The sequence below is a fragment of the Sus scrofa genome, chromosome 8, assembly GCF_054392235.1.
Source record: "Sus scrofa isolate SSC_HxYL_T2T_F1_AM1 chromosome 8, Sscrofa_HxYL_maternal_Yorkshire_Landrace_v2.0, whole genome shotgun sequence".
NCBI lineage: Eukaryota > Metazoa > Chordata > Mammalia > Artiodactyla > Suidae > Sus > Sus scrofa.
The window spans coordinates 6,288,970-6,316,330 of record NC_139390.1 but is presented as its reverse complement, the minus strand read 5'-3'; the positions used below and the strand labels follow the sequence as shown (position 1 = coordinate 6,316,330).

Below are 27,361 nucleotides of genomic sequence, written 5' to 3'. Positions count from 1 at the left end.
CACCACAGCCACAGCCATATGGGATCCAAGCTGCATCTACAACCTACACCACAGCTCATGGCAACACCGGATCCCTGACACACTGAGCAAGGCCAGGGATCAAACCTGCATCTGCATGGGTACTAGTCGGGTTCACGACTGCTGAGCCACAATGGAAACTTCCAGTGTGTGTGTGTGTGTGTGTGTGTGTGTGTGTGTGATTATAACACACAGCCCTGTCCTCCACCTGGCTGGACCTCTCCTTCCCTTCAGGTCTTGGCTCAGATGTCACTTTTGCAGTGATGCCTTTTTAAAAGTTGCTATCTTGTCATCCCCCCATGACACTTCCATCTCTCTTCTTTTATTTTTCAATTTTTTATTTTTTGTCTTTTGTCTTCTTAGGGCCACACCTGCAGCACATGGAGGTTCACAGCCTAGGAGTCTAATTGGAGCTGTAACTGCTGGCCTCTGCCACAGCCACAGCAACACCAGATCTGAGCCATGTCTTCGACCTACTCCACAGCTCATGGCAATGCGGGATCCTCAACCCACCGAGTGAGGCCCAGGATCAAACCGGCAACCTCATGGTTCCCAGTTGGATTCATTTCCGCTGTGCCACAACAGGAATTCCCCACCTCCCTTCTTTAATTTTTTCCATAGCATCTATCACTTTCCAGTATCCTGCATCACTAACTTAGGGGTTTTAATTACGATCTGTCGCCCTCTCTGGATGGCAGCTCCATAAGGACAGGAGTTTTTGCTGTGTTTTTTCATTGCTCCGCCCCAGTGCCTGGCCTGGTGCCTGGACCAAAGAGCATACCGGGTGCATGTTGGCCAAATGCATGGACAGACGGACAGGTTCCGCACTGTTCCACCACCTGCTGCGTGTCTATCTCCCTCCCGTGAGTGCCAGACGCCCCAGAGGGACGCCATCTGATTCATTTCCTTATCTCCAGTGACTCACGAAGGGCCTGGGTTTTTGAGTCTTGGGAAATGAATGAATGAGTGGACAGGTGGATGTCTTTGCCAGAGGAGAGCTTGCTTGGCGACACGCAGTGAGTAAGTGTCCACGTGGAACCTCACCTGTGCTGCTCTGGAGGGAAGAAGCCCCGCCCCCGCCCTCCAGAGGCGACAGGATGTTTCCAGCCCAGGAGCAAGCTCAGGCTGTAAAATTGGGGCAGAGTGTTCCAGCCCCAGGCCTGAGCCCAACAGTGACTGGTCGTGGGGGCGGGGGGTCAGCCTTGATTCTGCCCCTCCCCCCAGGAGCTCTTGGCTTCCCTGGACCTTGTCACCTCCGTCCCACGGAGGACGTGTCTCGGTTCCGCTTGTGAAACCATCCTCAGCGGGCACGTCTCAGCAAACAGAGAGGGGAAGGGCTCCCACGTCTGCTCCCCGCTCCCCGCACCTTCTTGGTGCAGCGGCACTTGGATCTGCTGTTCTGTTTCTTCCTCCCCTGTCCCCGTGCCCTGGCCCAAGCTTTGCAGATGCGGAAAGGCAGCCACCCGCCTTGGAAGCTTAAGGTGTAGGGGGCTCGCCCTCCCACATCCGCTGCTGGTTCTCCACACTTGGAATTGTCACAAAGCCACAGAAGTGACCTCCCGCTGGCTGGCAGCGGGGCGAACGAGGAAGGAGCTGGTGCTCACAGCTGAGGCTCTTGCTCAGCGAGGAGGCCCCGACCCCACCACTGGCTGGAAAGCCCCCCAGCATCCTCTCCCCTGGTACAGGGCCTTGGGTCCTGGCGACTTTTCTTTTCTTTCTTTCTTTTTTTTTTTTTTTTTTTTTTTTTGTCTTTTTGCTATTTCTTTGGGCCGCTCCTGTGGCATATGGAGGTTCCCAGGCTAGGGGTCGAATCGGAGCTGTAGCCACTGGCCTATGCCAGAGCCACAGCAATGCGGCATCCGAGCCGTGTGTGCACCCTACACCACAGCTCACGGCAACGCCGGATCCTTAACCCACTGAGCAAGGGCAGGGACTGAACCTGCAACCTCATGGTTCCTAGTCGGATTCGTTAACCACTGCGCCACGACGGGAACTCCTGGCGACTTTTCTTGAGACAGAAGAAAAGGCCGGGAAGGCGGGGCCAGCAGCTGGGGCTCCAAGGTCAAGGGACTCCAGGCATCTGTCTGGAAGGAAGATCCAGTGACCTTAACCTCCGTGGTAAGATCCCATGGAGGAGACAGGCTCAGCGCTCTGCTGACACACAATTCAGAGGAAGCCAGGGATTCTGGTCGCTTTTATTTTCCTGCCCATTTCTGCTTCCATGAAAGTTGACTTCACCCATTCAAGGAAACAAAATGATTTGCTCCATCTGTTTATCCATTCATTCTTTTCAGGACCCTAGCGAGCGCTGTCCTTCCATTCATTCTTCTGCTAATGAATTCATTAGCGAGTTCATTAATGAAGAATGTTCACTGAGCCCCCACCCACCCTCTGTGCTCCGAACACTACTCTAAACGCTGGACACATCAGCAAATGCCAAGGCTGGCAGGGCTAGGGTTTCAGGAGGAAACAGATCCACCCCAGATGGCAAAGGGAGGACTTCAGAGAGACGTGGGCAGAGGGGAAGAACAAACAGGCATGCCCAGGCTCCCCGTGGCAGCGGGGTGCCGTTACGGTTATCTGGAGCTGGGGGCAGGGGAGGGGCAGTGTTCGGGGGCAGGGGAGCTGCTTAGAAGCCCCGGAGGCGGGGGAGGGGGCGGGGGGGCTGTAATGGGGAGGATGCAGCTGTCCCCAGAGCCTTTGAATCAGGGGTAGCAGGGAAGAAACGCCCACCCCTTTCTCTTCCCACCCCTTCTCTCCTGCTGGGCTGGGAGGCATTGCAAGAGAGCAAGCTAGCATTGTCCTCCAGGGCCAGCCTCTCAGGGCGGGAGCAGAGAAGGTGGCGGACGGGAGCTGGGGGGCAAGGAGAGTGACCAGTACCAAGACGAAACCCCAGCTCTCCGGGCTATAGGTTCTAGCTGGAGGTCATGGACCCACCACCAGGTAAATAGTCATCAGGAGGTGATGGGTGCCGTTCCCAAGGTAAATGGGTGGGATGGATGGAACTGACTGTGTTGATTAGCTATGGGGGTTGCATTTAATATCAGAAAGTAGGGGTCTGCTCCAGGGGGTCCTATTTGACTAGAGACCAAAGGGAAGTGAGGAGTGAGACCGCTGGGTGTCTGAAGGGGGATGTTTTGAGCAGAGAAACAGCAGGTGCCAAGGCAAGCAAGCCCTAGACTTGCTTGAGGACACCGAGGGTCCAGGCAGACATCGTGGCGGGGTGAAGGGGAAGAAAGAATGGGGCAGGGGTCAGGTATGAGTCAGTCAGTGTCCAGGCTGGTGGACCCTGTAAAGAGCTGAGGACATGACTCTGAGAGGGTCAGGAGGTGATGAGAGAAGTGGTCAGACGCTGGAGAGATCTCAGGGGCAAGGTGGCATGTGAACAGCAGGTGGAATGGTGGTGCCATTTACCTGGAAGGGGAGACTGTAGGGGAGCAGGTGCAGAAGGACAGAGTGAGTTTGAGATGCGGCTTATTCATTCAAATGGAGAAGCCGAGTGCAGCCCAGGGCTTCATTTGGTCACCTTGAGGCTGAGGTTCCACTTGGTATCCAAGCGGTAATGTCACGTGTTCTGGATGGGAACATGTGACACAGGTCAAGGCTGCAGATGTAAAACCTGGGAATCGCTAGTATAGAGGTGGGATGGGAGACGCCTGGGGGGCAGAAGCAGAGAGAAAAGGGCAAGGAGGAAGTGGAGGCCCCAGAGAAGCATGTGGGGGGCGGCCAGTGAGGTGGGAAGAACCCGGAAAGCTCAGGGACGGGGCTCAGCGACGCTCTGCAGGTCTCAGGGGGAGCCGAGCTGACTGTTTCTGGTCCACAGCCCTTCCTTTGCCGTCTAAACATCTGCTGCATCTCCTGAGAGTCACAAAGTCATTAAGACATGCTCAGGGTCACCAAAGGCTGCTACTTTCTTGGTCAAACCTGGTCATGCAGAATAAGAAACTGTGAGAATCAATATTTATCTTGGACCCTCTCAATTTCATGAATGATGGACCTAATAGATGTTAAAAAATAGGTACCCTTTACGAGTCTCTGCTAAGTATTGCGTGTTATGTCCACACACTGCCGTTGATCCCTACACGTGTTGTTACAGGACATGCTTTCTATGGTACAGATAAGAAGGCTGAGCTCAGAGAGGTTAATCAAGTTGCTTCAGGTCACACAGCTGGTTGGCAGCAGAGTCAGGGCTTGAAGCTGGGTCACTGTGGATGCCAAAGCCTTGGCCTTCCAGCTCGAACCAAACTGATGAGCAGAGGGGAGAGTCTGAATGTAGAACATTCTACCCCGCTTAAAAAAAGGCAGGTTGAAATTTTAAATTTATTTCAAAACAGTAACTAAACTAAGGCATAGGTCTGACCATGCAGCCCTTCTGAAGGGCTTCTGAGGGTTAGAGCAATAGCGCCAGGAGGGCTCCCATCAGACCCAAAATGATGCCAACTGAACTTGTGATGGGCAGAGATAGTCTCTTAATTTTCATGTTATTTAAAAATTTTATTGAAGCATAGTTGATTTACAATGTGTTAATTTCTGCTCTATAGCAAAGTGGGATTTGTCTATACATATACATATATATATATATATATATACATATATATATATAATTTCTTTCATATTCTTTTCCATTATGGTTTATCACAGGATTCTGAGTATAGTTCCCTGTGCTATGTAGGACCTTGTTGTTTGTACAACTTACATGTAATAGTTTGTATCTGCTAATCCGAAACTCCCAGTCCTTCCCACCCCCCTCCCTCCCCCTTGGCGACTACAAGTCTGTCCTCTGTGTCTGTGAGCCTGTTTCTGTTGCATAAATAGGTTCATTTGTGTCATATTTTAGATTCCACATGTGAGTGATATCACACGGTGTCTCTGTCTGGCTTACTTTACTTGCTATTGATAGGGATGCAGTGGGATAGTTACACAGGCAGTTGTAGGTGTCCCAACAAGGGACCGTCGATGCAGAGGGAAACCCAGGGAACTTGGGGGCATCACTGTAAGTTGATAACTGCTCAAGAGGACCATCAGAACGAGGCAGGCTTGCTCGACTCGTGGAGGCTGAGATCGGCCTCATTGGGTGGGGGATGGGGTGGGGCTGCGTTCAAGTTCAGACCAAGGGCAGGAGTTTGAGGACCACCCTTCTGCTGACTTCAATAAGCCCCTTGACAGTCCTAATTGGACCTTATGGGATCAAATACTCTCTCACTGGATACCAAGGAGGAGCTACTACTCGAGGAAAGAGGAAGAGGAGGGAGTTCCCACTGTGGCGCAGTGGTTAACGAATCCGACTAGGAACCATGAGGTGGAGGGTTCGATCCCTGGCCTTGCTCAGGGGGTTAAGGATCCGGCGTTGCCGTGAGCTACGGTGTAGGTTGCAGACGCGGCTTGGATCCCGAGTTGCCGTGGCTCTGGCGTAGGCTGGCAGCTACAGCTCTGATTAAACCCCTAGCCTGGGAACTTTCATATGCCGTGGGAGAAAAGGCAAAAAGACAAAAAAAAGAAAAAAAAAAGAAGAGGTGGTCTTTTCCCACCCCACCTCCCCTTGGATGATAAAACTAGCCCACCTGATCCTAAGAGCTGAGCCTCCTTACCTGCCCGCTTGCATCTCTCACAAGCTTCTATCTTAAATCTACTTCTCGTCTATCGCTTTATCTCTCACTGAATAACTGCTGCGTGGAGGCATAAAGAACCCGAACCCCAGTAAGTCCGGATACCAGCTGAATGAGCCTAATTTAAAAATTGTGGGTTCAAGTCCCAGGCTGGGTTCGGGCTGGGTTCAGGCTGTGAGCAGTCGGCTTCACTGTGACCATCTCTAGGTCCAGCCACGTCGCTGCAAATGGCATTATTTCCTTTTAAAAAAATGACTAATCATCCATTTTTCTTTATCCTTTCATATTTACCACCTTTTCTTTATCCTTTCATCTTACACAGCCTCTTTAAACCTTGCTGATTTTTTTTTTAAACATTCTTTAACCTAATTTCTGGATTTTATAAAAAGCAAGAAGCAGGAGGAACAAAGAAGGCATGGTCAGGGCATCAGAGGGAAAAAAAGGGGAAAACAAGCCACCGTGTTGGCAGGAAGACGGGAAGGGGGAGTTTCTAGAAGGACTCAGAAGGAAAAGGAGTGGTCCCCTTCACCAAAGCTGCTGGCAGGTTACAGGAAAATGACTACTGACTTTGGATGATTAAGAGGTGCGGCGGATCAAATACCCCGCGGCAAGAACTGGGGCGAGAAGGGGAAGTGTGGGAGAGCATTTCTGTAACAGGACCTCAGCACCTCGGAAAGGGGCTGCGAGCAGGAGGTCATGGGGTCAAAGGGAGGTTTTTCATTTTTATGTTTTTTCAACTGGGATGAAATTCACTTCACATAAAATGAACCATTTTAAAGTGAACATTTCAGTGGTGTTTATTACATTCTCAATATTGCACAGCTGCCACGTCTATCTAGATCGATCCAAAACATTTTCATCACCCCCAAAGCAGCCCCCTGACCCATGAACCGTTGCTCCCCCGACACCTCCTCCCCCAGCCCCTGGAAACCACTAATCTGCTTCTGTCTCTATGGATTCGCTACTTCTGACCATTTCATTGAAGTGGAATCAGCTTTTTTTTCACTTAGCAGAAGGGCTTCAAGGTTCTACATTGTAACATATATCCGAACTTCATTTCTTTCTTGGAATAACATCCCATTGTATGGAGAGACCACAATTGCTTCTCCCTTCAGTTGCTGATGGATATTTAGACTGTTGCCACCTTTGAGCTATTGTGACTAGCTCTGCTGTGAGCATTCCCCTTTCAAGGTGCCTTTAAGCACCTGTTTCCGATTCTTTGGGGGACAGACCCAGGCTTGGAATTGCTGGGTCATAGGTCAATTCTGTTTACTTTTTTGAGAAACTGTCAAACCATTTTCCACCAAGGCTAAATCAGTTTGCATTCCCACCAGCCACGTAGGGGGGCTCCGATTTCTTCGCATCCTTGCCAACACTTAGCTTTGGTTTTGGTTTTTAATTGGTGATATTAAGACATTTTTGGTACATGGCCTGCAGGGGCCTAAGAGAGGGGAGAAATTGATGCTGAAATGGGGTAACTGCTGCAAGGAAGGAGATCCTTGAGAAGGTGAGAGGGATGTGCCCACAAGACCCACGGGGGCGGGGGGAGGGGCGGTCCTCCCAGTGAGAGGTCTGTCTGGATCCCCGCCTCCCAAAAAGAAAAGAGAGAAAGGTGTGTGACATCAAGGCCCCAGACCCCGCCTGACGGCCTTGCCCACAGCCCAGCAGTGAACCGTGTCCAGGCAGACAGAAGGGGTGGTCTCACTTTAAAAGCCTCAGTTCTTGGAGTTCCCGCTGAGGCACAGTGGTAACTAACCTGACTAGTGTCCATGAGGACTCGGGCTCAATCCCTGGCCTCAATCAGTGAGTTAAGGACCTGGCGTTGCCACGAGCTGTGGGGTAGTTCTCAGACTCAGCTCAGATCTGGTGCTGCGGTGGCTCTGGTGTAGGCCGGCAGCTGCAGCTCCGATTCGACACTCAGCCTGGGAAGTTCCATGTGCCACGGGTGCAGCCCTAAAAAGAAAAGAACAGAAAAAAGTCTCAATTCTCATGCCCAAGCCCCAGGGCTTTGGGCAGGTGGGGTGACCTCTGCAACCCCAGCACACTCAGCCATAGAATGGAGGTGACAAGATCAAGATAACCTGCCTTAGGGTTTGATGAGGTTGTACATAACCAGAGGCCGGCACATAGTAGGTGCTTTACTAAAAGTAGCTCCCTTCCAGGGGCTCATCTTTCTGACTAGACTGTGAATTAGCTGATAGGGTTCCCCTTCTTTGCAGCCTTCTCAGTACCTAGCACGGTGTTGGCCCCACAGTAGATGCTCCACAAACATTTATAAAAAAATAAAGGAAGGATCGAGAATGGAATGAGCAATACAGAGATTTCTCCGCAGTAACAGCAACAGCAAATATTTACCAGGGGCTCACCCCATGGCCGGCCATTCCAAAGGCATATACCAGGGAGGGGCCAGTGGCAATGGAAATGGGTTTGGCCACCGTGGAAAACAGTGTGACAAGTCTCGAAAAAATAAACCTAGAATTACCATTGGCACAGTACTTCCACTCTGAGGCATACCCCCGGATGTCGCATTAGATCTGCATGTGACCTTGAGATGTGCATTCTCTTATCCCCACTTTGCAGAGGAGTGACCTGTCCCCCGAGGCATGGGATTTGAGGTCTGACCTCAAATCCCGGGATCTTAGTCACCGTCTTATGCTGTCATCACGTAGACACTGCTGAGCCAGTGGTGGGATAATCCTGACTCCCAGGAATGATTTATAGCAATGAAAAAAGACATCAAAAAATGTCTGGGGACATCAAGGGAGTTGGGGGGGGGAGTTCTTTGGGGGAAGGGGGGTGGGTGCCAGCTGGGTAATTGAAAAGCCTGGGAAGCATTCCCACTGCTCCGAGACAGCCTCCCGCTGTTACCATAAACATTCTGTGATGCCAGTCTGGGCAAACGGTGGGCGATCAACATCGTGTTATTGATGGCAAGCTCAGCTTATTAAAAATATGCCCAGGAGTCCCCGTCGTGGCTCAGCGGTAAAGAACCCGACTAGTACTCATCAAGATGTGGGTTCGATCCCTGGCCTTGCTCCGTGGGTTAAGGATCTGGCGTTGCTGTGAGCTGTGGTGTAGGTCACAGATGAGGCTTGGATCCCGTGTTGCTGTGGCTGTGGCAGGCACCTACAGCTCCAATTCAATCCCTAGGGGACATCTGTATACCACGGATGTGGCCCTAAAAAGACCAAAAAAAAAAAAGCCCAGCTGTGGGTCAGCAAGTTCTGGCCAGAAAGTCAAAGGCAGGGGTGCCCTGGCTGAGCCCCTGGGTGGCGGCTCCCTTCAAGCAAATAGCTTAGGACCAACCTTCCCTGGAGAGCCGCATGTCCCAAAGCACAGCAGAAGCCACCCAGGCACAGAAATGTCACCTTTCTAGCCTGCAGGCTGTGGGGCCATCGAAGGTCAGGAGGACAGCGTGGCCATTCATGTAACAGCAATGACCATGACCTTGTGCATGGCATTTCCCGACAGACGGCTCTCGTGTACTTCTCAACGGGGCGATTTTATTCCACCATCGACAGAGCAGCAAGCATTAACCCCTCATCCTGCCCCTCCGGGCTTCGGACTCAATCGGCCTGCATCCGTCTGTGTTTTGTGTCTGTCCTGACTCCTGCATGTCAGACGCTGACCGTCCTCACGGCCGCCGGGGGCAGGTGGGTCCTACGCTCTTTGCTTGAAGGCAGCTGACACCCAGGGGCTTGGCCAGGGCACCCCTGCCTTCGACTCCCGGGCCAGCACTTGCTGACCCACCTCTTGGCATGTTTTTAATACGCCAAGCCAGTCATCAATAGCCTGATGTTAATCATTCATCGCTGGTCAATCAGGCAAAACGGAGTATATACGGTCACACCTGGATGCCGTTTCATTATTACCCCTGTTTTATTTCCCAATTTCCCAGGCTTCTATCTGATTGTATCAGGAGGAGTTCTATTTATGAAGCACCTTCTGTTGGCTCTTTAGACAGGAAAGGCCGAGGAAGCTCCAGAGATGCAGGTAAAATCACATTTGCAGACTTGGGTCGGCTTGGGGACCATTGCAGGAGTTACCGAGACTTGCAGAGCAGCTGGGAGCAAGGGATTTGAAAATTGAGGGATGTGAAAATGAATTTGGTGAGGATTAAATGAGCAAATGCACGTGGCATGATTAGCATGGCATCTGACAGATGTTTATATAAAAAGGCAATTGATTATGAGTGATTATGTCTGCAGTTATTGCTCCGACGGCTGCTAATACGCTTTCTCCCTTCCTCCTTCTCGCCCTCCTTTTCTTTCTCTTTCTTTCTCTATCTTCCCTCCTTCTTTTCTCTCTCTTTCTTTCTTTCCTTCCTTCTTTCGTTCTCAGTTTCTATCTTTCTAGCTACCCTGTTCTCCACATTCCTTTTCAATATCTGGCGTTAAGTCGGCTTTAGCCCCATGCCAAAGTCAGTAGAGAATTAACCTTGAAAATTAAGAATAAATTTACTACCGAATGGTGGTCAGAGAACTGGGGCCAGGGCATGGGTGGCATTTCCTGCTCCGAGCTTTCAGCCAGCGACTTTCTGGGCCCCCCAGACTTTGCTCAGTGGGGCCACATCTCAGAGTGGACAGGACACAAAGCTGTGGCTCTAGACAGTTCAGGGAGGTGGTCTCTGCTTGCGGGAGCCAGTTTGGGAGAAGACGTCTACCTTCGCCTTTGCCGAACTTTGTGTTGCGTCCTTCCACCCCACGCAGGCTCACAAGCCTGGGACTGACCTCAAGAAGTCTGGGCTAGCTCAGATCCAACTTCTGTGACAGGTTGGGTGGGAGAAGATCCTTCTCTGAGCCCTGAGTGCTGTACTTGTAACTTGGCCAGTTATAGCATCCGACACATGGTACCTGTGAAGGTTTTATTATAAGAAGCAGCAGCAGTAGCACAGAGGAGGTGATTTTAAAACATTTACTCTCAGCTACAGCGTAAGTGGGCTACTCTGATTGTCAAGAGCAGAGTCCTGCTGCTTGTGGCACGTGAGCCCCTGGGGCCTTGGGATGTGGCTATTCTCCATTGGCAACAGCAGCAATCTGACCTTTTCAGCCACATGGGGGCCCCCTAGTGAAGTGTTAGATTTGAATATTAGTATCGTTACCCCAGGTCAAAAAGACAGGAGCCAGCATTTTTTAGAACTCATGCATCATGCTTGTAGTTATGTTGTTTATTATTTTACGTAAGACTTGGGAATTATTTTGAGGCAGTGTGCTTCTCAAGCCAAACACCAAATGAATCCTCTTCCTTCCTCCTGTGAACCAGTTCTAAGATACCATCCATTCCATGAGGCCCTTACAGAGAAGAGGCGCCTTCTCTGTGCTTTGCAGAGGCCGCTGCCCAGGAGTCTGTGGTGAGGCCCCTGGCTCTGATTCTTTAGCATTTACAATGTGCTTTGCATATATCGACTCATTTAACCCTTACAACAGCTCTACGAGGCAGGTCCTGTTAACATTCCCAACTTGATCTAAAGAAAGAGGGGTCCGGGAGTTCCCATTGTGGCACAGCGGTAACGAACCTGACTGGTATCCATGAGGATGTGCGTTCAATCCCCGGCCTTGCTCAGTGGGTTAAGGATCCGGCATTGCCGTGACCTGTGGTATGGGTCACAGATGCAGCTTGGATTGGGCGTTGCTGTGGCTGTGGTGTAGGCTGGCAGCTGTAGCTCTGATTTGATCCCTAGCCTGAGAACTTCCCTATTTTGCAGGTGTGTCCCTAAAAAAAAGAGAGAGAGAGAGAGAGGCCCAGAGAGGTTAAGGAGGTTAAGTAACTTTTCCCCAGTCACACAGCTAGTGAGCTCTAGAGCTGGGATTTGAACACATAACTCCTTGATGCCTGGGGTGCAAACCATTTGCACTTGGCTTTGCACTGCACGGGGGCAGCTTCTCCCGTGACGGGATGTCTCAGGGGCGTGAGGACATTCTCAGCTCCGTGGTGGGCTCCGCAGGAGCGGATCACAGTCTCAGGCCACCGCGCCCCTGGGCAGTGGGTCCTGATGGACGGACAGTAGAAGGTCAGATCTGGCTGTGACCGGGAAAGCCGCACACCTTACATCCACACGCATCCTCCAGGGACCAGCAATAGTCCCCATTCACGACCCCTGGGAAGAAAGCACACGTATCTCCTCATTCTTGGTCTTGGGCACAACCCACTTCTCTCAACACAGAGGATTTATTCAACCCTCCTTTTGGGTCTGTTCTCCCACCCTGTGTCCCTGTCCCCTCCCCTTAGCTGTGTCCCACAGGAGTATTTAACACATGGCACGATGAGTTAATGTCCTCTTCTACCACCGGAGACTGTCCTTGATCCTTGCTCCTCGTCCGGGACGGTCCATCAACTCTGACCTTGAGTTCTAGGTGGTTCCTGCTTTGGATAGGCAACGCTCATCCTCAAACGGCAGCCCTCTGACCATGGCTTGAATCCCGTCCTCTCCCGGCTGTTCTGCCTTCTAAGCCCCCAGTGGCAGCTTACAGTCTCTCTCCACTGCCTCATCACACCCGACACTCACCCTCTGTCCCTCCCTTTGCACACCCAGAGCTCTGTCCCCCGCTGGTGTCTGAGCCCATCTCCTGCTGCTCCCGGCCAGTCCTGGGCCAGGCCGGTCATAGGCCCTGGGAGTGGCCTGTGTGCTCTTCCCAATTTGTCCCTCCTCCCAGAATGTGGGCTCCATGAGGGCAGGGCAAGAGATTGCACCCCCACAACGTAGACACTAGGCCCTTATAAATAATTGTAATTGTTGACTAAATAATTTAAAGTATGGACATGTTATTTTTCATTTAATTTTAAGTTAAAAAAACACATGGATGGGATTCCCGTTGTGGCTCAGCGGTAGCAAACCCAGTGAGTATCCATGAGGACACGGGTTCGATCCTTGGCCTCACTCAGTGGGTTAAGGATCCGGCATTACCGTGAGCTGTGGTGTAGGTCGCAGATGCGGCTCAGATCCTAAGTTGCTGTGGCTGTGGTGCAGGCTGGCAGCTACAGCTCCGATTCGACCCCTAGCCTGGGAACCTCCATATGACCTGGGTATGACCCTAAAAAGACAAAAAAAAAAAAAAGCCCCATGGTTGGAGTTCCTTCTCTGATGTAGTGGGTTTAGAATCCAGTTGTAGCAGCTCGGATTGCTGTTGGAGCTGTGAGTTCAATCCTCAGCACAGTGGGTTAAAGGATCCAGTGCTGCCACAGCTGTGGCATAGGTCTCATAAGCTGCGGCTCGAATTCAACCTTTGGCCAGAAAAAAAACACACAAAACAAAAAACACATGGACGGGAGTTCCCTTTATGGCTCAGCGATTAACGAACCCGACCAGTATCCATGAGGTTGCAGGTTCGATCCCTGGCCTTGCTCAGTGGGTTAAGGATCCGGCATTGCCGTGAGCTGTGGTGTAGGTCACAGACGTGGCTCGGATCCTGCATTGCTGTGGCTGTGGCGTAAGCCAGCAGCTGTAGCTCCCATTTGACCCTGAGCCTGGGAACTTCCATATGCCACAGGTGTGGCCCTAAAAAAAGCAAAAAAAAAAAAAAACCCAAAAACCTCCGAGGGAGGTGGTGTTGAGGTGAGGAGGGGCCGAGAAGGAGCCGAGGCTAGAAGCCGAGGTGCATGGGAAGGGGCCTGTGAAGGTGACGTGTGTATGGTGAGGCACCGGCGGCTGATGGTGACATTGGTTGATGATGACACTGTCTAGGGTGACCTTCCAGACTTGACGGGGGGGGGGAGGGGGGTCTCCATTCCAAAGGTCATTTCTCAACAAAGAGGCATTGATGCCGAAGGTGATAATGTCACTGACCTTCAGGCCACACTGAAACCCATCTCCCATTACACCTGCCCCCTCCTCCAGGAAGTCCTCCGCACCTGGAAAGCCTCTCTCCTTCCTCGGGGCTCCCTGGACCCCGCTCTTTAAACCACATCCCAAACCCATAGCCAGACAGCGCCTGCCCTGTGCCAGACCTCACATGGGTCTCTCGTTTGCTTCTGGCTACACCATAGTGGAGATAGCATCACGCCCATTTTACAGGTCAGGAACGGAGGCTCCAAGAAGGCCGAACCCATGTGTCCAAGGCTACATAGCCAGTTTGCAGTGCAGCCCATCCCACACCTTGGCCCATCCGTGCCTCATCTCCCATGATGGGTGTGGAGGCAACCAGGACTCGGAAGACACGTCCGTGTTGGTAGCACACCCGTGCTTGGCAGGACAAAGCTCAACACACCTGTACCTACAGATTCCCGGGGGGAATGGGAGGTGGCAGGCTGAGCGTCACCGTCTCCATCTCACAGGTGTGAAATGGAGGTCCAGGGAGGCCCGGCCACCTGCCACCCCAGGGACACGGCAGAACGAGGCAGCGGTTCCCCCCAGTGGACACAGCATCTTATTCTTGGTGCTCGTACTAGGCTGAGTCAGGGCTCCACTGTCTAGGCACCCGGTGTGATGAAGAGAGGCTGTCGTCATTGCAGACTTTCTTCCCAAATGAACTGCCCTTTTTTCTGACCCTTTCCTGGTAGAAGATTCTCATCTTGGAGTTCGGGTTGTGGCTCAGCCGGTTACGAACCTGATTAGCATCCATGAGGATGTGGGTTCGATCCCTGGCCCCGATCAGGGGGTTAAGGATCTGGTGCTGCCGTGAGCTGTGGTGTGGGTGGCAGACGCAGCTTGGATCCCACATTGCTGTGGCTGTGGCTGTGGCTGTGGCATAGGTCCACAGCCATAACTCCAGCTTGACACTTAGCCTGGAAACTTCCACATGCCGTGGGTGCGGCCCCAAAAAGGGAAAGAGAGAAAGAAGGGAAGGAGGGGAGGAGGGAGGGAGGAAGAAAGAAGGAAAAAAAGAAAGTTAGTTTGATTCTCATCTGTCCACTCTGACCTCGTGGTCTCAGAACGTCACTCAGAGGCGATTCTGAGTTCAGTTCCAGAAGCAGCTACTGGGCCCTTTCCCAGAGCCAGGCCCTGGGGATTCGAAACGGCTTGGGACACAGCCTCTGGGCTGCTCGGTCAGTGGAGGCTGGGGGCGGATTGGCAGGCAGCCAGCTCCACCAGTAAGAGGAACCCCTCAGGCCAGGCTGCCTCCAGGCTGCAGGACAGAAAGGGAAGTTGACGTCGCACAAGTTTCGCTCTGCTGCCCTGTGTCCAGTCCTGGGTGCTGGCAGAGCCCCGGGACCAGGGCAGCTGCTGGCAGTCTGTCCCCACCCCCCACCCCAGCCTCCAGTCTACACCCGCCCTGCCTTCTGCCCTCAGAGCCCAGATGATTCAGCAGGACTTGGGTCAGGGAAGTGGGGGCGGGAGGAACAGCCAGGGGCAGCTCGGACAGGGCCTCAAGTTCATGCTCAGTGTCCGCTACGTGCCCCGAGGCCACGCTGGGCTGGGGGGCAGGGCCTTTAGCGCTTTTTGACTTGGGGTCCCTGCAGCTCAGGGCGGCCCCAGACGCCCGGGACCCCCCTGCCTGCAGCTGCACATTTGCGTGGACCGCCTGGGCCCTGGCACCTTTTGAGTTTTCAAGCTCAGTGGGGAACATGGAACCATTTTATTTTTTTTAATAATGGTTTTTATTTTTTCCATTATAGCTGGTTTACAGTGTTCTGTCAATTTTCTGCTGCACAGCAAGCTGACCCAGTAGCACATACACACATATATTCTTTTTTCTCACATCATCAAGCTCCATCCCAAGTGACCAGATATAGTTCCCAGCGCTACACAGCAGGATCCCATTGCTTATCCATTTCAAAGGCAATAGTTTGCATCCATTAACCCCAAATTCCCAGTCCCTCCCCCTCCTTCCCCCTCCCCCTTAGCAACCACAAGTCTGTTCTCCAAGTCCACGAGTTTTCTTTTCTGTGGAAAGATTCATTTGTGCCCTGTATTAGATTCCAGATACAAGTGATATCATATGGTATTTGTCCTTCTCTTTCTGATTTACTTCATTTAGTTTGAGAGTCTCTAGTTCCATCCATGCTGCTGCAAATGGCATTCTTTCATTCTTTTTTATGGCCGAGTAGTATTCCATTGTGTATGTGGCCCACATCTTCTTAATCCAGCCATCTGTCGAGGACATTTAGGTTGTTTCCAGGGAACATGGGACAATTTTAAATGAGGGGGACAGGTCGCCTCATCAACTGTGAGCTTTAGCAAGATCGAGGGAGACCAGGTACATGCATGGAAGGGCCTGGGACACGGAGTGGGTGGAGCAAGAAATGAGACGAGGGGGGCTCACTCCCCCTCCGCTGCCCCTCCCACACTTTAGGCTCCAACCTACTCAGTTACTTTGCATCCTCACACACCCCAGGGTGTCCATGCCTGCGCCCTCCTCTGCCTGCATATTCTCCAGACTTAGTCCCCTCCTAAGAGTTTGCACAGGAATCGCCTCCTCCAGAAAGTCTTCCGGGATCAGCCCCAGGTTGGCTCCGTGCCTCCTCTGGGTTCCCCCAGGAATCCTCAGCCACCACATGTGATGTTGTAATCAAGACCTTCCTCGTTACAATTCTGCTCCAGACCCGCCTCTGTGTAGCACGCTGGCCAACTGGCTGCAAATTGTTTCCAGAAACAGCCAATTCTCTAAGCTGCCTCCCGGCATGATTAATATGCAGAAGGAGTATTGCTCTGAGTGATTCATGTACTTGGTAAATAACTAGCCTAATTATTCAGGCTTGACTTTTTCTCTTGGAAGTGCTGGGTCCCCTCTGAGCAGCTACCTCTCCCTGTTGTGCGTCAGGGGACTGCTTCTCGTTTGATAATCCACGATCCCAGCGCTTCTGCTGTCATCTGCAGCTTTTATTTCAACATGCGCTTCCCCTTAAAGTCAGGGTGCTGGTTCCCGGTCTCTTTTATGTGAACCTGAGGCCGCCCCAGCCTTCTAGGGTTCCCGCATCTCCCAGGCACGCCTTTGCTCTGCCAGCCTCTGCACCTGCTCTCTGCCTCCGGAGGGCAAGTGGCCAAAGCAACCTGTCCTAGACCTGAGTTAAGGCTTCTCCAACATCCGGGCCATTCGGCCAGGCAGCGAGTTAATCCTCACGGTGTGTGTGAGGGGGTCTCACCCCTTATTGCTCTCCCTGAGCCAGCCTGGCTGAATGAGCAGGGCAGAGGAATGACCAGCGGCAGATTCATTTTCTTCCAAACCCACCTCTTTCCACTGGTTCTAGCGCTGCAGGGCATCTGTGCCCCTGCCAACATGCTGCCCGGGCTGAGCATTTTCTATGCAAGCCTCAGAATAAGCTGGCAAGACAATCTGGGTGGGCTCAATCTCCCATTTTGCACTTGTAAACGTGGTAGCTCAGAGAAGCAAAGTGATTTGCCTAAGGACACACAGCTAAAAAGGGGTGGAGTCAGGGTCGGAGCCCCGCCAGGCTTCTCCTGGACTCAGTAGCCTTTCTGTCTGTCCCAGTCCTGAGGGACAGTTGCCCTAGGTTCATGCCAGCTGCTCCCCTCCCAGCACACTGGCCTTAAGAGGGAAGATAAAAAGTAGCCAAAGGAAGAATCCATACTCAGGGCAGGGATTCCTGAGAATTCCAGTTGCTGTGATGACTTGGAAATGGGAAGAAATGCCTCGCCTGTTTCCTGTTCAGACAAGACAAAATTGCCACATTTCCTGTTTCGGGTGCCCGCCCACCCGGGGACTCTGCCTCCTCATTCAGGGAGCTGTGCCAGCAGAGCCCGGGCTGGAGGTGCCGCTGACCCCACCAGCCGCAGGGAGGGCCAGCAGGCAGGTCGCCAGGACACAGGATATGGACTCCCGGGAACTGAGCTCAGCTCTCCTTATGCATGGCCTGAGCCACCCCAGGCCACCTGAGGGTCGCCGCCACCGCCGGAGCAGCAGGTCGCCGGGTGTGAGGAGAAGAAAGGTAAAAACGGGCCTCTATCCCTGCTAAGGAGGGCTCTCTATCCCGCCAGAAAGGCCTCTGGTGCTGAGTCCTGGCGCTGTCCCTGTGACGCTTTAACTCAAGCCGCTGCGTCCCGGGCAGGACAGCATCTTCTGGCCTCACACCTGTGCCCCTGCAACAGGGCCACCGCACAGAACTGCTTGCCCTGGCCGGGTGGTGTCCCCTCCTTCCCCGCCCCCACTAAGAGACACCCTCTGCCCTTGGGACAGCTGTGAGAGGTGGCGGGCACAGGTGGGCCACGGGGAGCGGGGGCTCTGGCGAGACGGCCCCCACCTGCTCTTCTCTGCCCTCTGATGGGCACAGACAAGGGAAGAGTCACCGGGGCCGGGAGCGTGGGAAGCACAGGGGACGAGCACCTCCCGGGGTCAGGAGGAGGGACTCTCAGCCAAGTCCCAGAGCATGAGAATAAAGACACAGGGTGATGGAGAGTGGGCATTTTGCCCAAAATGTGATTCAGTGCCATCGACGCATCGCATTTAGTTCAAACTCCTCTTACTGCAGAAACACATTCTGACCCCACACCAGCCCGCCTCCACCTCCATGGCCTATAATCCCTCCCTCTGGCCTCCACCCTGTCACAGCATTCCCCAAGCACCTCCTCAGCAAGCAGGCTGGGTGCCTGGAGGCCAGGTACCCCCCTCCTAAAAAAGTAAGATCTGTGCCCTCTGCCCAGCTTCTGCAGCTGACACGCACGGGCACCTGCTCCAGGACAGGTGAGGACCTTACCTGCTCTAACTCCTGTCCTCTGCAGAATAGCCTATGAGGTGGGTCCATTCTCATCCCCATTTCACAGATGAGGCCACTGAGTCACAGAGCAGCTAGTAATTGGTCTAAGGTTACACAGTCCTAAGGGGCGAAGCTGGGGGTCAGGGAGTTGAATCAAGGGCAGAAAAGTAAAAATGAGGAGGTGAGACTTTGAGGGAGGTTTTCAGTGGGTCTTAGGGACCAAGGTCTCCAGACGGGAGGATTTCAGGGGTGCCGTCAATGGGGGGGGTGGCGAGAGAGACCTTGGCACGTAGCGTAGGCCACGGCCATTCTGCACATCAGGGTCAGAGGGAACAGATAGAACAAGGTGGGTAAACAGCCCTCCACATGGCCCAGCCAGCGACTGATCCCCAACAGCTTATGTAGCTGGGGCTACAATTTCTTTATTTTTGTTCTTTTGTCTTTTTAGGGCCACACCTGCAGCATATGGAGGTTCCCAGGCTAGGGGTCCAATCAGAACTATAGTTGCCAGCCTACACCATAGCCCCAGCAATGTGGGATCCAAGCCGCATCTGCGACCTACACCGCAGCTCATGGCAATGCCGGATCCTTAACCCACTGAGCAAGGCGGGGGATCGAACCCACATCCTCATGGATACTAGTTGGGTTCATTACTGCTGAGCCACAACAGGAGCTCCTGGGGCTACAATTCAGATCCCATTTTACAGCTGGGCAAGCCGAGGCCCAGGAAGATGAAGATGCTGGGCGGGTCCCATGGCTGAATGGCAGAGCCTCCAGCACTGGAGCCTGGGCCAGAGGAGGCTGCCAAGATGTCGAACGGGGACTTGGCCATGGAGTCTGGCTTCGCCTTCCAGCCAGAGTGCCACCCATTCAGTTCCCTCACCGTGGACCTCACCTGTCGTGTTTGCTGCTGAGCTTTGCCAGGGCCTGGCACCTAGAACACACACACACACACACACACACACACACACACACACACACGATAATGAAGGCTGAGAAAATACCTTCCAAGAGCACCTGCGTCCCCCCAGCTGCTGAGTGGCCCTCCCCTGGCCAGACTCCGAAGGCGGCTCCTCCTGCCTCTGAACAGCCTCTGCCATGGGGCCCAGATGTTTCTGCTCCAGGTCCTACCGTGGCTGGGGCCAGCCTTGGGTGGGGCCACGGGGCAGGGTTACATGGAGACAGATGCTCGGATCTCCCGGCCAAGACCCGAATCTCTCTGTCTGGAGGTCCTGGTCCCCTGCTGCTCACACTGGCCTGTAAGTGGACAGCTCAGCCTGGAACCGAGTGTGTGTGTGTGGGGGGGGCGTGTGTCTGGGTGGCCAGCTGCAGCATCAGGCCCCAGACACTGCACCCAGACCAAGAGGCAGAGAAGGGCGGTGTGGTGCAGTGGGGACTGCTCTGGCCGAAGCCAGACCACCCAGACAGTACCAGGGACAGCCCCATGCCTCCATTTCCTCACCTGTAAAATCAAGATAAACGAGTGGTGATCTGAGGATACCATGAGAAAATACCCAGAAAGTGCTTATTAGAGATGACTGGCTCCTAACTCTTAATAAGGAGCAGCTGCCACTGCGGGCAGCTTAGCCTGGCTTTGCTTTTTGCTTCTATGTGGGTCAGAGAGTGACCAGATTCAGCCAAATAACAGTGTGAGGCTGCTAACAGCACCTGGGAAGGGCGCTGGGTCTGTGCTTCCCAGATCTTGCAGCTGGACGAGGCGGGCAGTGGTCTGGCTGGGGACAGAGGCAAAGGGAGCTCCCGGGCTGAGCACGCCCACCACCTGCGCCTGGCCTGGGAATCCTCTGGCACGTCTTTCCCCGCTAAAAGGGCGCCCCAAGTGCATCGTGTGGGCCCCGGCCCTGAACCCGAGGGCCAAAGTCTGATGTGCTTTCCTCTCCTTTCCCAGAACTGGTCCTGCTCGCTCATCGTGGCCTCTGTCGTGGGCGCCTTCGGCTCCTCCTTCCTCTACGGGTACAACCTCTCGGTGGTGAACGCCCCGACTCGGGTGAGTGCCCCGCGGCAGCGGGATGCGCCCGGCAGAGGGCGCTGCGGCAACGCGGAAAACCGGGTGTGACCACCTCGCCCTCGCTGGTACCCGGTTCTGCAAGCTGCAGGCCGGTTCTGGGCCAGACCCTTGCTGGACACTGCCGGGAGGGGAGGGACCGAGGGAGTGAGGCCAGCCCCCACCCTCGAGGTGGAGGTGGGAGATACAGAAACAGAGCAGGATGATGCGTGGAGTCAGCTCCTTGCCCTGGAACATCCTGGGAGAGTGTAGGGGGAGGAGAGGGGTCTTTGGAGGTCGCAGGGGCCAGATCCTAAGGGTCTTATTCCAGGGCAGGGAGCACCGAATCTGAGGAGCTATGGCGGGATCCGAGGCATGGAAACTTTTCCTGATCTGTTCTTTCTGTGTTGATGGCTTTAAATCACAGCTAGAGGTCACTTGAGTTTCTCTTGGTTTAAGATCCATTGCTAGCCTTTGTTTTCTTCTGAAATGAGGCCATTGGATGCAAGTCCTTAGGCCCTCCTAGTACCACTCTGCTGGTTTGCAGATGAGGGTTTGTTCTCACCCACCTAGGCTTAGGTGCCACCCATTCCCCAGGAGGAGCTGGTTTCTGCCTGACCTACCTCCACCCCTAGGGGAAAATAGTGGGCTGAGGGTGGTGTGTGGGAAGACTTCCTGGAGGAGGTGACGCCAGGGCTGCATCTGAAGGTGGAGCAAAGGAGTACAAGCCTGAGATATGCAACATTTGCAGAAATGCAGGTCGGATGTGGTTGGAGCCCAGGGTGTGTTTTGGAGAACATGAGCTAAAGATGCGGACAGAAGCCGGGCTGTGGACCTTCCCCGATGCTTTTAAGATTTCCTCTTGATGTTCCTTTTGTGGTGAAGCAGAAACAAATCTGACGAGTGTCCATGAGGATGTGGGCTCGATCCCTGGCCTTGCTCAGTGGGTTAAGGATGCTGCATTGCTGTGGCTGTGGTGTAGGCCGGCAGCTGCAGCTCTGACTCAACCCCTAGCCTGGGAACTTCCATATGCCTTGGGTGTGGCCCTAAAAAGCAAAAAAAAAAAAAAAAGATTTCTTCTTATTTGGGGGCCCAGCACACTGTATGCAAAATGCAAAACGCGGGTGGAGGATGCAGGGATCCAGACTTCATTTGTGGCAGGACAGCTCTGTTTTTCACTCTCTCAGCTCTTTTACATTTGTGGTCTCTGTAAGTTCATTGGAAAAAGTGATTCTGGTGCTAAAAACAATTTGAAAACCAGGGGACCGCGATGGGTTCTCCGAGTGCTTGCATCAGTCAGTGACTTTGATTCTGCCATTGTGATGCCATCCTGCAGTGGGATCTGAATTGTCTATGCTTGTCTTTGAGAGGACTGGGAATTGGAACCGGTAGCTACAGCTCTGATTCAAGCCCTAACCTGGGAACTTCCATATGTTGTGGGCGCGGCCCTGATAAAGAAATGTTTTTGCTTAAAATCTTTCTATTTAAGAGCAGTTTTAGGTTCGGGGTGAAAGTGTTTGGAAAGGCACAGAATTTCCGTATGCTCTCTGCCCCCACACGTGGACAGCTTCCCCCTCCAGTGACATCCTGCCCCAAAGCGGTGCCTTCATTATAACTGATGAGCCCACCTCGAGACCTCGTTATCACCCAAAGCCCACAGCTTATGCCCAGGTTCACTCTTGGCGCTGTGCACTCTGTGGATTTTAACAAATATGGAATGACTTGTACCCACCACGGTATCTTACACAACAGCTTCCCTGCCCGAAACCTGTGCTCTGTCTGTGCAACCCCCCCACCCCCCGCAGCCACCGACCTTGTTACTGTCTCCCGCGGCCGCACCTTGTTTTATTGCATGTTGCTTCATTGCAGATACTGCAGATTTTCCAAATTGAGGGTTTGCACAACGGCATCCGCTCACTCGGTGCCTTGGTGTCACATTTGGATAACCCTCACAATGTTTTAAACTTTTTCATTATGCGTATGGTGATCTGTGAGCTGTGATCTTTGACGTGGCTCTTGTTGGGGGGCTTCATGAACTGCGCCCCCGTAAGACAGTGAACTGAATGGATAAATATTGTGTGTGTTCTGACGGCTCCACCCACAGGCCACTCCCCCATCTCTCCCTCTCCCTCTCCCTCTCTCTCTCATTCTCTCTCCTTGGGCCTCCCTGTTCCCTGAGACACAACAACATTGAAATGAGGTCAGTGAATAACCCTGCAGTGGCCTCTGAGTGTTCAAGTGAAGGGAAGAATTGCATGTCTCCCCCTTTAAATCAAAAGCTAGAAACGATGGGGGAGTTCCTGTTGTGGCGCAGTGGTTAGCGAATCCGACTAGGAACCATGAGGTTGTGGGTTCGATCCCTGGCCTCGCTCAGTGGGTTAAGGATCCGGCATTGCTGTGGCTGTGGTGTAGGCTGGTGGCTACAGCTCCGATTCAACCCCTAGCCTGGGAACCTCATATGCCATGCAAGTAGCCCTAGAAAAAAGGCAAAAAGACCAAAAAAAAAAAAAAAAAAAGCTAGAAATGACGAACCTAGTAGAGAAGGTATGTGAAAAGCTGAGCTAGGTGGAGAGTGAGGCCTCTTGGGGCAGTCAGCCAAATTGTGAAAACAGAGGAAAATTCTCGAAGGAAATTGAAAGTGCTGCTCCAGTGAACACACGAAGTTCCACAGCCTTACTGCCGATGTGGGAGAGTGTTCGCGTCTGGACAGAGGGGCTGTAACATTTCCTGTACGGTCAAAACCTAAGCCCAGAAAGGCACTAGCTCTCTTTAGTTTACGGAGGCTGGGGGTTAAGGAAGCTGCAGAGAAAACTGGAAGCGAGCAGAGGTTGAGTTGCGAGGTCCCAGGAAAGACGTCGTCCCTCTAACATCAAAGTCAAGCAGCAAATGCGGATGCAGAAGCTGCAGCACGTTATCCAGAAGATCAGGCTCGGTTAATCCATGAAGGGGGCTACACCAAACAACAGGTTGGCAGTGTAGATGAAACGGACGTCTGTTGGAAGATGCCACCCAGGACTCGAGAGCCCAAGAGGAGATGTCGGTGCCTGGCTTCAAAGGACAAGCGGGCTCTCTTGTGAGCGGCTGACTCGAGGCTGAAGTCGGCCGTCATTTACTATTCCAGAAATCCCAGGCTCTTCAGAATTAAACTGCATCGCCTCTGTGCTCTACACGTAGACCCATCAATCTGGGCACAGCACATCTGTTTACAGCTTGGCTCACTGAATATTTTAAGCCCACCGTTGAGACCTGCTGCTCAGAAAAAAAAAAAAAAAAAAAAAAAGATTTCTTTCAAAATATGAGTGCTCTGTGACAGTGCATCCAGCCACCCAGGAGTTTGCATGGAGATGTATGTGAGATCCACGTTTTCAGCCCTGCTAACACACCACCCATTCGGCAGCCTGTGGGTGGAGGAGTAATTCTGACTTGTCATGTCTTAACTAAGATGTACATTTCAGGCATTCCCTGGTGGCTCAGCGGGTTAAGGATCTGGCATTGTCACTGCTGTGGCTCTGGTTACAGCTGTCGTGTGGCTTCAATTCCTGGCCCAGGAACTCTCACATGCCATGGATGCAGAAGAAAGAAAGAAAGAAAGAAAGAGAGAGAGAGAGAGAGAGAGAGAGAAGGAAGGAAGGAAGGAAGGAAGGAAGGAAGGAAGGAAGGAAGGAAGGAAGGAAAGAAAAAGAAAGAAAGAGGAAGGAAGGAAAGAGATTTCAAAATGCTATATCTGGCACAGATAATGTGGCTCTGGGCAAAGAAGATCAAAATATTAACCAGAGTTTGGAAGAAGTTGATTTTATCCTTCATTGATGACTTCGAGGAGTTCAAGTCTTCAGGACCAGAAGTAACTGAAGATGTGGTGAAAACAGCAAGAGAACTCGAGTTAGAAATGGCACCTCAAGTCCTGCTGTATATCATAGGGAACTATGTGCAGTCTCCTGTGGTAGACCTTGATGGAAGGTAAGAAGAAATACATACTATTTTATATATGTACTATATAGTTTATATATCAGTATGGGTGCCTCACTGTGCTCTACAGCAGAAATTGACACCACATTGTAAATCAACTCTACTTAAATTTTAAAAATTAAAAAATAAATTTAAAAACAAACAGGAGTTCCTGTCGTGGCTCAGTGGTTAATGAATCTTACTAGGAACCATGAGGTTGCAGGTTCGATCCCTGGCCTTGCTCAGTGGGTTAAGGATCCAGTGTTGCCATGAGCTGTGGTGTAGGTTGCAGACTCGGCTCGGATCCCGCGTTGCTGTGGCTCTGGCGTAGGCCGGTGGCTACAGCTCCGATTCGACCCCTAGCCTGGGAACCTCCATATGCCGCAGCAGCGGCCCAAGAAATGGCAAAAAGACAAAAAAGAAAAAAAAAGAATGTCATATAGCTGGGCTCATACAGTAAGTAACCTTTCCAGGTTGGCCTCTTCCACTTAGGAATGTGCACTTAAGCTTCCTCCGTGTCTCTTCATGGCTTGAAACCTCATCTGTTTTTGGCTCTGAATAATAGTCCATGGTCTGGATGTGACAGTTTTTTAGCCCCTCACCTACGGAAGAACATCTTTCTAAAACAATTTTAAAAGAGTTGATTTACAGTATCGTGTTAGTTTCTGCTGTATAGCAAAGCGACTCGGTTATACACACTCATGTATGTATATATTCTTTTTCACCTTCTTTTCCGTTACGGTTTATCACGGGCGATTGAGTAAAGGTCCCTGTGTTACACAGCAGGACCTTGTTGTGTATCCATCCTATGGATTCCCGTCTGCATCCGCGAATCCCAAACCAAAGGACACGTTGGGAGTTCCCGCTGTGGCGCAGCGGAAACACATCCAACGAGTATCCATGAGGTTGCGGGTTTGATCCCTGGCCTTGCTCAGTGGGTTAAGGATCTGGCGTTGCCGTGAGCTGTGGTGTAGGCCGGCCGCTGTAGCTCCCATTTGACCCCTAGCCTGGAAACTTCCATGCGCTGTGGGTGCAGCCTTCAAAAACCAAACCCGAAGGACATCTTGATTGCATCCGAGTTTGGGCAATGACAAATAAGTGTGTGGATGCGAGTGTTGAGTTCATCTGAGTTAATGCCTAGAAGCACAATTTCTGAGTCATATGGTAGGAGTATGATTAGTTTTGTAAGAAATTGACAAAGTGGCTTCCAAAGTGGCCGCACCGCTTTGCATTCTCACCAGCAGTGGCCTGAAGTTCCTGTTGCTCCACACTCTCGCCAATATTTGCTGTTGTTACTGTGTTGGATTCTGGATGTGCTCAGAGATGTGTCATGCTAGCTCATTGTTTTAGTTCGTACTTTCCTGATGACATGTGGCGTTGAATGTCTTGTCATATCCTTACTTGCCATCTGCATATCTTCTTTGGTGAGGTGTCTCTTTGGCGTTTTGCCTGTTTTTTAATCAGAGTGTTTGTGTTGTCATTATTGAGTTTTAGGAATTCTCAGAGTCCCGTTGCAGCTCAGGGATCATGAACCTGACTGACATTCATGAGGATTTGGGTTTGATCCCTGGCCTCGCTTAGTGGCTTAAGGATCCATCGTTGCTGTGAGCGTGGTGTAGGTCGCAGACACAACTTGGATCCCTCATTGCTGATCGCTGTGGCTGTGGTGTAGACCGGCAACTGCAGCTCCAATTTGCCCCCTAGCCTGGGAACCTCCATATGCTGCAGGTTTGACATTAAAAACAGAAAGAGAGAGAGAGAGAAGAAAGAAAGAAAGAAAAGAAAGAAAGAAAGAAAGAAAGAAAGAAAGAAAGAAAGAAAGAAAGAAAGAAAGAAAGAAGGAAGGAAGGAAGGAAGGAAGTTAGTTCTTTCCTATTTTGGGTAACAGGTCTTTATCGGATGTTTCTTTTGAAAATTTTTCTCCCAGCCCGTGGTTTGTCTGCTTATTCTCTTAACATTAAATTGTAATGAAGTCCTGCTGATCCACCAAATCATAGGAAGCTGCAGCTGTGGCTGGAATGCAATCCTTGGCCCTCGAACCTCCAAATACCGTGGGTGTGGCCATCAAAAGAATAAATAAATGGAACGTCATCACCATCCCCAAGGTCATCTAGATTTTCTCTTATGTTATCTTAAAACTTTTAGGCATTTTCTATTTTCGCATGTTACATGTGGGGCTGTGATCCATTCCCAGTTACTTTTTAATGAAGGGTATAAGGTCTGTGTCTAGATTCCTTTTTTTCTTTTGCATGTCTATTGTTCCAGCTCTATTTGATGAAAGACGCTCTTTGCTGCACGATATTGCTTTTGCTCCTCTGTTAAAGATCCGTTGACCAGATGCAGGTCTATTTCTGGTCCATTGATCTGCTTGTCTATTTTTTTTTTTTTAACCAGTTCCACACTGTCTGGACGACTGTACTTTATAGTAAGTCTTGAATCCGGGTAATGTCTTATTCTCCCTCAGTGCTGAGTTGGTTATTCTGGGTCTTGCAGACTTGCCCACCATCACACAGTAACAGATGCCAGAGGGCAACCCTGGGCACTCTGGCTGCAGGGCCCATGCTTTTGGCCACTGCCAGTAGCCAGCTTTAGGTAAAAATGTCCATTTTCCTGGTCAGCAGACACATTTGTAGCCATTTTAATCAGGTTTCTTTCTGTGTCGGCCAGTGTTACACCATGGACGTCTGGTCCAGAAAGTTAAGGCTGTGCTGTTGCGGCCATGTGCCCATGAAATTATTCAGTCCTTGTTACAGAGTGAAGCGTTTTAGCCTGCATCCCTAGGCTTGGGGACAGGTGTTTATTACGCACATTTTAGAAGGGCCCAGAGCCCAGTCTGCCTAATGGGGGTGGGGTGGGGCTGGAGGGGTGCTGGGGGGTCAGCCCTACCTGGGCAGCCGCTCTTTGGGGTGTCCTCTCCATCACAGGAGGAGGACCACGGGTTTCCATCGGGCCAGTCACCCCGCCACCAAATGCTGCCTGCCCTGCAGGTTTCATGCTCATAGAAATGCTGAGACCTGTGAGGATTCATCTGATCAGGCTGCCACAGCAAAAGACCCCTGGGAGGGGGCTTACATGGCACACATTTATTGCTACAGTTCTGGAGGCTAGAAGCCCCAGATCCGGTTCCTGGTGCGGCCTCCCCTCCTGGCCTGAACACAGCCACCTTCTCACTGTGTCCCACGTGGCAGATAGTAGACCAGTT

The 27,361-nt window shown here is 52.0% G+C and overlaps 1 protein-coding gene across 8 annotated transcripts in view; it reads left to right on the top strand.

The window, feature by feature from the left end:
* The window catches only part of SLC2A9 (solute carrier family 2 member 9), a 204,529-nt gene that overhangs the window by 14,670 nt on the left and 162,498 nt on the right, over positions 1 to 27,361 (top strand). For 5 of the 8 annotated variants that reach the window (XM_084973835.1, XM_084973834.1, XM_084973838.1 and 2 more), the window contains exons 1-2: positions 17,255 to 17,447; positions 20,119 to 20,217. In XM_084973835.1, coding sequence (XP_084829961.1) covers positions 17,331 to 17,447; positions 20,119 to 20,217 — 216 coding nt within the window. In that variant the 5' untranslated portion in view covers positions 17,255 to 17,330. Of the gene's footprint in view, positions 1 to 7,076; positions 7,132 to 9,522; positions 9,618 to 17,254; positions 17,448 to 20,118; positions 20,218 to 27,361 lie in introns of those variants that run through there. The other 3 variants (XM_084973833.1, XM_084973839.1, XM_084973832.1) reach the window with 3 other exon arrangements.